The sequence below is a fragment of the Echiichthys vipera genome (genome assembly GCF_963691815.1).
Source record: "Echiichthys vipera genome assembly, chromosome: 8".
In the NCBI taxonomy this organism is placed as follows: Eukaryota; Metazoa; Chordata; class Actinopteri; order Perciformes; family Trachinidae; genus Echiichthys; species Echiichthys vipera.
Window position 1 is genome coordinate 15,214,829 of NC_139833.1, and position 10,490 is coordinate 15,225,318.

A 10,490-nucleotide genomic window follows, 5' to 3' on the forward strand; every position below is an offset into this window, starting at 1 on the left:
CCAGACCACTCGATCCTTCTTCTTGGCCCCCGGAATTTTGGCTGTCAGTTAGTCCAGTCCCAAACACACACCTTGTTACCTTCTCTCTCTCTCTCTGTATCTCTCTCACAAACACACAATGGTCAGAAACAGGAAAGATTTTTTGGAAAAGCCTTTTATATGTGACAACTCCCTTTTTCTGTGCATATGCGCACTAACACCTTTGGACACACTTAGACACAGCAGCAGACACACACACACACACACACACACACACACACACACACACACACACACACACACACACACACACACACACACACACACACACACACACACACACACACACAAATATATGTTTAAAACACGCACTTTAATACGTCTACCTGCGTAAAACGTGCCTCAGGTAGCAACAATGTCACCCCTAGTCAGGTCACACACACACGCACGCACACACACACACACACACACACACACACACACACACACACACATACACACTCATATCATAATTTATGCTGGTATCTCTTATCTCCCCTTTCTTTTCCTGATAAACTGATTGGAGTAAAGAGCAGAGAAAAATTGAAGTTTACAGTGAAGGTTAAACCAGACCAATGTCATTCCTACAAGTCGGCCTAAATGCTTAATGCTACACCACACAACTACAGTCTACTATTGGCCATCAAGTCATTCTGGAGATTGAAATGGGACGAATGCATTGATATAGTAAACATTAACTGAGATTCACTGGATTTACAAGTCCAGAAAACATTAGCCACCTTTTTGGCTGCCATATAATTATGAGCCGATGGTAGACAAGAGGAGTTTTCTTAACAGAGAAGAATGCAGTTTGACTCCATGTGACTTTTTAAAACACAGAGCTTATTTCACTGTACTGGTGTGACCTTTAAAGAGTGTGTTTATCGAAGAGGTATTCTCCCATAGGACGGTGTGTCTTAGCCACAGTGACGCGATCCAGACTGACAAGAGAAGAACTTAAACCTGCATGTACAATCCACAGCTTGACAGCTGTGCCATCAGGCCAAACAGGCACTGTGACTGGAATTAATCAGCAGTCACACCTAGTGCCAATCCAAGCTCCTCGGCAGTTTAACAACAGAGGCAAGTTAATGGTGTCAGCATATCCATGTTAGGACAGTGACTGGCTGTGTGTTTTTTTTTACTTTGATGATGTCCACCACATCTGATAAATACACTCTTCTCTGCATGTGTGTGCACCTCATTTTTAAAATAATACAATAGTGTATAATACAATAGGTCAGTGACATTCAAGCACTACCCTGTGCTAGGGTGTTGAGGGTCATTATATCAGATATGCGTAAGCAGGCCTCTCTACTATACTCTCGAAATGTAAATAACGCCTGACAAAGGACCATTACATGTCTAGAGGTTAAAATATGCACACTATTGTAGATACGGGATCTAGTGAATATCATTAAATATAATTAACCAGCAATATTGCCTCTAAGAAATAGCCACAAAAATGTACACATACAGCAGACTAACTGATTAACGGTAAGGCAAATTACTCCACTACATGGGTCTGATTAAAATAAATGCATTATTTTGAAACCTCTACTATCGGACTATCCCGTGTTGAAGAGAAGTAAGTAAAAATGGAGGTCACCCTGTCCCTAAACTGTTCCTGCCCAGAACAGGTTGCATGCAACATAAATAAGAACCACGTAAGATAAGCTGTGTTTGAGAGAGTCAATATTGTTAGTAGACTTAAGAGTGACAGTGGCTGTGTAATCAAGGCAATGTTATCAGCCTGATTTTATCAGCTCTGATTGCACATTACAGGCAAAGGGGACAAGTGAGAAGGGAGAGAATAGAGGGGATGATGAGGAAACAAAAGAGTGAGAGACAGGCACAGACAGAGGGACCAACACACACTCCCTGCCCTCTGAAGCTGTACGCTGCTTTACCATTAGGTTAAAAGATCGGTCGATTCAAATTTCATAAAAAAGAAAAAGAAAAGCTAAGTCTCCTTTAAATTTGAGACATTGTCAGGAAAAGGAACCTTTGCCTATATAGGGTGTTAGATGAGAAAATTAAAGTCATTTTCAGGCTGAACTCTTTTAAAAAGAGAATCAAGGCCTGGTCACTAGAGAAGGTAGCTGAATAGAGCATGGGGCCAGTTATGGTTTCCATTTTTATTTATATTTTTTATTTAAGATAAATGTTTTTATTGATTATCATACACTGTGAGTGTCTTGTCTTGTCCCGAGAATAAGAATAAGTTCTGGACTTTATTGTGTTTTTTATCCTCAATTGTATTTTATGACTCTTCATGTGTGTAAGACATTTTTGATAAAATTTAATAAATCAAATCAAATTAAAAAAATCTGCTCTTCCGATTATGACCGCTCTTTTGTCCGATCTCTGAGTCCCCCAACATGCTCAATAAAATGAGGTGGAGGGAGAGACACAAGTGCGGACCCAGGGGTGTCTCAAAGTTATCCCAGAGGGATGACCACAAAATTGCAATAGCGATAGATAAGAAAGGGGAGAAAAAACACCAAACTGTATAGAGCCACTACAGTCTTTTAAATGAAATAAAGCATTAAGACGCCAAACTAAGCCACCGCTGCCAAACAGCTGACACAAAACCGAAATTGTCCAGGAGACCCAGGGAACACAAAACTAAAGGCAAAGGCTGCCCGGGAGACCTTTGATAAACCAAAAGGCTGGAGACACGACCAACTCTCCAGCAATTGACAACAAATACACAAAGTACTGATAAAGGTATACTAGAAAATGCATTTCCTGCAGAAAATGCGTGGAAATGCTTTAATGCTGAAATGTTAAAACTTAATGTTTGCAAAAATATAAAAAAGCTGAATATTTGAAAAGGATAGTAAAAAAGCGGAATATGCACAAAAATATAAAAAGCTGAATATTGGTAGAGAATATTAAAAAAGCTCAATATGTGCAAAAGTATGAAAGAGCTGAATATTTGAAAAGAATATTAAAAACGCTAAATATGTGCAAAAGTATGAAAAAGCTGAATATTTGAAAAGAATATTAAAAAAACTGAATATGTGCAAAAGTATGAAAAAGCTGAATATTTGAAAAGAATATTAAAAATGCTAAATATGTGCAAAAATATGAAAGAGCTAAGTATTTGAAAAGAATATTAAAAAAGCTGAAAAAGCTGAGCCAATGAGAGGCCAGCTCTGTGAGAACCAATCAAGAAGTCTTCTAATATTTTGTCAACTCAATTTATATCCATTAAGAAATATTATAAACTGCATTGCATTTATTTTAGCTAGCTAGGATTGAGTGTGGAAATGAGTGCAGTGTATAATATCTTGTTTGGTATACTTGGTTTGGGATACTGTCTTTAAGAAGGGAATAACATTTTAGCTGTGACTTTATTGTCCAAATTCTTTGGAATGTGTCGAACATTTCTAGCCCTTACAGCTCATGTTACTGCTGCTACTAATATACAAACGTCCACATTTAACAAAGAACAAACAGTATTTCATTCATTTGCTCGTTATCTTAGCCACATCTTATATTCACTAACTGAAATAGCAAATGAAATTGCCTAATTCTTTAAAAAATCTGATCTAAATCTATATTTATATAACTCTATCTATATCTCATTTTATGATTTTGTTTTATTGTATATGTCCTGTACTTTTTTTTTTTTGTGAATCCTGTTGTTCTCGCAAAATGTTGACAATTTGAATGTATTTGACAAGTGAATGCACATTTGAAAAAAAAAAAAAAAAAGATGTTACTGCTGCTTCCGCAGGTCACGTGCTACCGTCCCGTGACGTCATTTTCTTGCGACTACCTCTGACAGCTAGCCTCATGTGAGCAGTTCTTTCACCCAAAGTTGTCGTTAATCACAGGTAAGTCGTGTATTAATATGATAGTCGCTGGTACTGTGACTTCTGTCCGCAGTGTGTCTTTAAACAATAAAGCTCAGTCTCTATGAGAGGAGACGGAGTGAAGCTCTACCGGTTTCAGAGCGACTCTTCCTTTACGCGACAAGGTCAGGATTTAACGTTACATGACTCTCTGGCTGCCTGTTCAGCTAACGTTTACATCGAGTTTTACAATGCGCGGGATGCCGTTTCGGTCAAAGATAGAACAACAGACGTACAGACAATCTAGCTAAATATTGTCATTGTGTAACTCACAAAAGTGCCTGCGTTATGGGTTACACAACTCCTCTCTATGGTAACATTACACTACAGAAGAGCTATACAGGTAGGATGCTATTTGACCGTATGTAGTTGTTGTTTAAATACACTGTGCAAATGTAGGAACAGCTTGTTGATGTTTTTTTTTTTTAACCTGTAACCTTTCATTTTAACCACATGTGTTGCTGAATTCTCCACTGCCCTTTTAGGCTTCGTGCGGGACGGTATGGTGACGCCAGCTGCTGAATTGTGAGAAACCTTTACGCTCCTCTCCTACCTGGTTCCACTGTCTTGTCTCTCAGACCCAATGGCCAGTCGCCTCTTGGGCAGATATGCCCGTCTGCTGTGCAGGGGCTCTTCCCAGAATCCAGTTGCTGCTCTTGCTCTCCTGCCTCTGCCTGTGGCTGGGCCTGCAGAGGTGCAGAGGGCTCATGGCTGGCCACTGGTCACAGAAAGGTTATTGTGCGAGGGAAGGACAGTTACCAAAGAGAACCACTTGCTAAACATACCTTCACGTACCCAGCTAGACGAACTGGTTGAAAAGGCAGCAGTGCCAGACGATGTCCTGCTGGCCTGGGCAGAGCATGGACGGAATGGTAATGAAGCTGCTCATGCTCTGGTAAAGTGGACTCAGTTGGTGTTGAAGACGATGGGCAAGTTTAAGGAACAAAAACCGGAGCTGATGATGAATCCAAGGCTACAGGATATGATAGCTACCCTATCTCAGCAGGTAAGGAAGCCAGATACAGACGTGGACTTAGATCTTATCCAATCCCTTGCGTTTGCCGATTAAGATTAATCAGTCATTAATTTCTGTGTGTGATTTTCTTCCAGGTGTCTGCAGTGTGGAATGGCAATCTAGTGGCTGTCTTGCAAGCTTTCTGGATTATGGGTGTGCCCTCTACTGATACAAAGCTCAATTCTGTCCAGACTGAGGTCCTGTGGCGAGTCCGCAGGCTAGCATGCAAGCAATTGGGCTTCCTGGTACATTGGGGAGCAGGCAGGAAAGGACAGCAGGATGTGGCAATAGTGAATGCTGCATTAAAACAGCTGGAACTGCGCTGGACTGAAATCTCTGATACTAAAACTGTCAGTGCACTGATATCCAACGGGCAACGCATGTCACCTAGTTTGATAGACAAACTTGAAGACAAGGTAAAGTTAAAAACATCCACCTCCATTTAACACAGAATGGATTGCTTAGTTAAACATGTCAACCATACCTAAACATCACTGCGTTCACAGTACAAGATCAGAATCCCGGAACATTAATTGGTATCTAAAATCTTGACACTATTTTCCCCAGGATACGTCATGAGATCATTGTATTTAAAGAGAAAATTATATATGTGTTGTAATAGTAAATAATGTAAGCATATGGTTAAACACCATCTAATTTAACCAATATCTAAAGATGACAAAGCATGCAAATTGTACACTTATGAACAACACATCCTGAATCTACCCCAAACCCATGGGATCATCTGTGGGCGATGGTGTGACAATTAGCCCGTGACCTTAGTAAAATACTTTCCTGTCTATATTGCAGGCTTTGGAGCTCGCAGAGAGCTCTTCCGCAGAAGACATCCGCAAAATCTGTGTATCTTTGGCAACTCAGAGCCGCAGATCCGTCCCGCTGCTCAGAGCTTTGTCCTACCACCTTCTCCAGAAGCCATCGTCAGATCTCACTACTCCACTGATACTGGACATGGCTTTTGCATATGGTAAAAACACTGATGGTTATCCAGTAACACTGAAGGCATGGCAAAAACCAAATGAACATATGGAGGTGTGAGAGCCAGAAAAGGCATACACGAGTGTAAGTTAGGCCAACTTGTTCAGAGAGCCAAAACAAAAACTGATGAATTCAATCTTTAATTTTACAACCGTATTAAGATTTGGGTGATAATATACTTAATAAACAATATGGGCTTTTGTTTTTGTATGTTTAACTGGTTTAGATTACACATGTACCTCTTTGACAGTGAAATTAGCTCATTAAGAGCTTTTATTTGCTCTGTATAACTCATTTTCATCCGAGATGTCATACAAGTCTTGATTGCCACCATCTGTTATTTTTTCTTTTGTTTTTGTCTTGCCTCCTTGATCTGATACATAGATGTTGTAAGGAATAGCTTCAGGTGGTACTTTTTTCAATTCAAAGGAGACAGGGAAATGTAAGCCTTTTAAGCATGAAACTTAGCATACTGTAGCTTTTTCTCAACTCGCTTCCAAAACCACGGACAAAGGACTTGATGTCAGGACAACTGGTCTCTCAATTCTTAAAGCATTTGCTTACCTTGAATATTCCACTATCTATGCAGGGGTAGTGGCAAGCAGTGAACAGCTTAAATAGCTTAATGTCTAGTGCAAGTCAGAAGAGATTAAAGCACTGCCTGCTCAGTAACCCATTGTATAATTCCAATAACAGTAACATCTTTATCTTTGTCGTTCTATAGGGAAGTTGAATTTCCACCATACTCAGGTATTTCAGCGAATGGCCTCAGAGTTGTTACCCAGAGTCCCTGAGCTCAGTTCTGTTGATGTCACACGTTGTGCTAAGTCACTGGGCTTTCTCAAATGGCTCCACATCCCTCTCTTTGCGGCCTTTGCTGAGGTTAGTCAAACACTTCATTCTAAATGTAATTCATTTAATTTTGAAAAGTGCTTTAATCTCAAACTCTCTGTACATTTTCCCCCAGCACTACAGAGCAAACAGTGAGAAGTACAGCACCCTCCAGCTCTGTAATCTGCTCATGACTTTTGCCAGACTGAACTTCCAGCCTACCAAAGCAGAAGAGTTTTATAGCAAGGTACTAATCGTATTAAAATCTGTCTGTTGACTGCACACGGTTGTTTCTACTTCCTCTCTTAAATGTATTCTTGATGTGTGTCGTTTTGGTTAAAGGTTCACTCTGTGCTGGAAGGCTCTCTCTCTGGCCTGGAGCCCTTCTTGCAGACAGATGTGGTTTGGGCTCTGTGTGTGCTGCAGCAGGCCAAGCCACACTACTTCACCCCCCTCACTCAACAAAAACACATTACCAAACTGTCAGGTAAGACACATAGCTGTGGGTGTTCATTCTTCTTCTGCACATTTGAAGTAATACTGAAGTTAAAAATATGCAGATACACACTTTTAACACACTCTTAATACAGGTAAGCTCAAATATATTGCATTATAAGTACTGTCAGCAGTTCAAAGCACCTGCTGAAAGTGGTTCAGGCAGCTGGTAGGAATGCCCCCCTTTCAAGGGCACCCCCTAACTTGTCTTGAGACAAACAACACAGCACAACATCAGCACAGGTAGTCAGGTGATAACAAAGTTTTTTTTTAATTGGTATTTTTGACAGACATGTAAAACCATACTGTTTAATTTCTTACAAACAGTAACTTTGTCTGTTCCTTTCATTGGCTAAGCAGAACAATATAAAATCAATTAACAAAAAAACTAAACAAAACAATATAAAAAAGGCATAAGCCCTGTACAGCCTACAGTAAGACCCTACGTTTCTATTTAAAGACCCGCACACCGTCTAAAATGACAAAATAATTTTTTTGAATTGTTCTTAATATCTAATCCAAAAAAAAAAGATGCAATTACCAACTGTAAACGTTGAACAATAATTCATCAAGCACAATAAAGAATGTATTATGGTTCTGGAAAAAAAGTGTTAATGTATTAGTTATTTAAAGAACAGTCAGTTATTGTCATTTGTCAGACTAAAATGGCAAACATTTACTCATTCCAGCTTCTCAAATGAAACCATTTGCGGCTTTCTCTATTTGATATTGATATTTTGATTATTGAAAACTGAATGTTTAGGCTCAACATTGTTGATCAGAAAAAGCCAGCAATTTAAAGAGGTAATTAGAAAAATAATTCATACATAAATCCATGGTGAACATGTTCTTTTATGGTTTAGAAGATGTTATATATCCTGTACATACCCTGGCATCATTTAAAAAATAAATGTTAGGATTTGAATTAGTTGTAATAACAAATTATTAGTTGTAATAATACATTTTACATGTTGGTACTTTCTAAATTATCATCCCACTTTTCTCACCCAGCCATAAGGCCCACAGTCAAATTAACCAATCCTTTTGTCTCGATGTCATCATAAGGGAAGATATTTTATTCATGAATGACTCGTTTACATAGTTCACACATTTTTTTAAACATTCTGAAATGCTGTGTTGTCTTCTGGGAGCTGCCAAAATCCAATTCTGGCTCAGTAGATGGCAGTGCAGCAGCACCAACAGATTTCTTGTTAGACGGGCACATGAATGCCATCGTCTCACAGATATGAAGCACAGCACTGATTTACTAAAAGATTCTTGAAGTGGCTCTGAAAAGCACTGATGTCAGAGCATATTCTCTTTCTGTTGTCTTTTCTGTCTGCAGAGGGCAGTCCAGCTAGAGTGGAGAATTACCAGCTGAAGCTCCTTCACATTGCTGCTACTCTCCACTTAGAGCATTCGGGTTCCTCAGATACATCCTTCCTGAGTGGCCTGTCTGTCCCCGTCAGCAGCTCCCCCCTCTCCACCATGCAGGGCAGTCTAAGGGAGGCTTTACAGAGTTTGGTGGGTGGGAGGACAGAGACCCTTCGCACTGGGGTTGACACTGTTTATGGATGGAAGATTGGTAAGAGTAGCCCATTTATATACTATAAATATTAACAATGAAAAAAATATCTCTGTGGAGGTGAGTGTTCTGTTGTGTCATTCAGTCAGAAAGCTTTTTTCCAACTGACATGCCCTTCTCCAATCAGATGGGGAGCTGGTTGTGGATTGTGACAACAAACCTATTGATATGACAATGCTGAAAGCCCCTCATCTTCCGAACAGAGGAGGAGACCAGGCTTTACCTGTAGGGGCACAGCGGTGAGTCCTAATGGAGAATCCTGTAGTCTTGGGTTGTAAAAAAACTCCCTTTGATTGTTTTTGTTTTGCTCTAGCTGTCTGAAGTTATTTTCGCCTTGGAGTTTCACTCATCTTCAACTGTTTTTAGGCTTGCCTTTTTGGCTTGGGAATTTCCAAACTTCGGCTCAAAGAGTAAAGACCTCCTAGGACGGTTTGCCATGATGAAGCGACATCTCCAGTTGGCTGGTTTCATCACAGTCGAGGTAAGGAGTGGCAGGAGAATGGGATAACCCATCTTTGGGGCAGTTTTTGTGACCTGTGGTTTAGATACTTTAAAGTAAAAAAAAGCTTATTTTTTTTCTCAACAGTGATCAAGTTATTGTCTCTGTCCTTGCAGATAGATCTTTTTTCATTACACATTAAATAATGTTGGTTTGTTGTATTAGCTGTGATAGTGAATAACATTCCAGTGAACAGTAGCAGAGAAGCAGCACATGGAAACAGTGGTCCCAATACTTTGGTAGAGCTGAGAGTCAGGTGGGTTCCGCTGCAGTCAGTGGTATAAATAGAGCTTCTGCCGCAGTTCTGTCTCATCTAGGCCAATCCAAGTGTTTTCTCTCATCTAAGAACGTCTCCTTAGCCAATAGTAGCATCACATGCCTCTCAGATTTCCCTTGCTACAGGATGTGTCTACCTGAGACTGAAAACCAACATTGTCTTTGTTTGCACTCACTGATAATAGTTAGTTAAAGGCACTTGTTGCACTCTGTTAAATAAATCTTTTCAAATCCATCGTTTTTGTCCTTTCAGGTACCATATTATGAGTGGCTGGAGCTGAAGACAGACTGGCAGAAATTGGCATACCTGAAGGATAAAATGGGGAAGGCTGTGGCTGAGGAAATGGCCAGATGAACTGATCAGTCTTTAGCAAATCTGCAGACTCAGCTAGATCAGAGCTTTCCCAACCAAATGGGACCACGGGGAATACATATGCACGCCCACGTTCACACTCGGAACAGAGCAGGATTGCAGAAAACTATACTAGGAAAAATAAATCATACTTTCACACTGGTTCCCTTGGCAACGTGTGGGGCTTTCCCTGTTTCCATGGTGATGACAAGCAAGAGTTTTGGAGCCACAGAGAGACACAAATAAACACAACAGCGGGTTCTTCTGTAAGAATGATATAAGAATTTGCAACTGCGCCATGTAAACTCAGAAGGCCATTTGTACAATTTTAGACTGAACGTAGGGCTTCATATCAGCAATAGAATGGAATAATTTAATTATCTCTGAATGTGTGTCATCTTGTGATGGAATAAAGTGTTGTATTTCAATGTACTTGTTTTATCTTTTCATTCTCAGATTGACTACATGCCACTCAGATTCATGATGTTGTGGCATGTGTGTGATGTGCGCATTTTCCTAGGGCGTGTACAGTCAAAGGGCCTGTTGCAGTCGATTGTATT

General features: G+C 40.0%; 1 protein-coding gene across 2 annotated transcripts in view; it reads left to right on the forward strand.

The window, feature by feature from the left end:
• Positions 1 to 10,267, forward strand: part of tbrg4 (transforming growth factor beta regulator 4) — a 33,327-nt gene extending 23,060 nt beyond the window's left edge. The window contains exons 2-12 of one of the 2 annotated variants that reach the window (XM_083918182.1): positions 3,819 to 3,863; positions 4,367 to 4,887; positions 4,992 to 5,312; positions 5,707 to 5,881; positions 6,617 to 6,774; positions 6,860 to 6,970; positions 7,066 to 7,210; positions 8,564 to 8,803; positions 8,931 to 9,042; positions 9,170 to 9,284; positions 9,832 to 10,267. In XM_083918182.1, coding sequence (XP_083774308.1) covers positions 4,465 to 4,887; positions 4,992 to 5,312; positions 5,707 to 5,881; positions 6,617 to 6,774; positions 6,860 to 6,970; positions 7,066 to 7,210; positions 8,564 to 8,803; positions 8,931 to 9,042; positions 9,170 to 9,284; positions 9,832 to 9,933 — 1,902 coding nt within the window. In that variant the 5' untranslated portion in view covers positions 3,819 to 3,863; positions 4,367 to 4,464 and the 3' untranslated portion in view covers positions 9,934 to 10,267. Of the gene's footprint in view, positions 1 to 3,818; positions 3,864 to 4,149; positions 4,225 to 4,366; positions 4,888 to 4,991; positions 5,313 to 5,706; positions 5,882 to 6,616; positions 6,775 to 6,859; positions 6,971 to 7,065; positions 7,211 to 8,563; positions 8,804 to 8,930; positions 9,043 to 9,169; positions 9,285 to 9,831 lie in introns of those variants that run through there. The other variant, XM_083918183.1, reaches the window with a different exon arrangement.
• Positions 10,268 to 10,490: the final 223 nt, after the last annotated feature.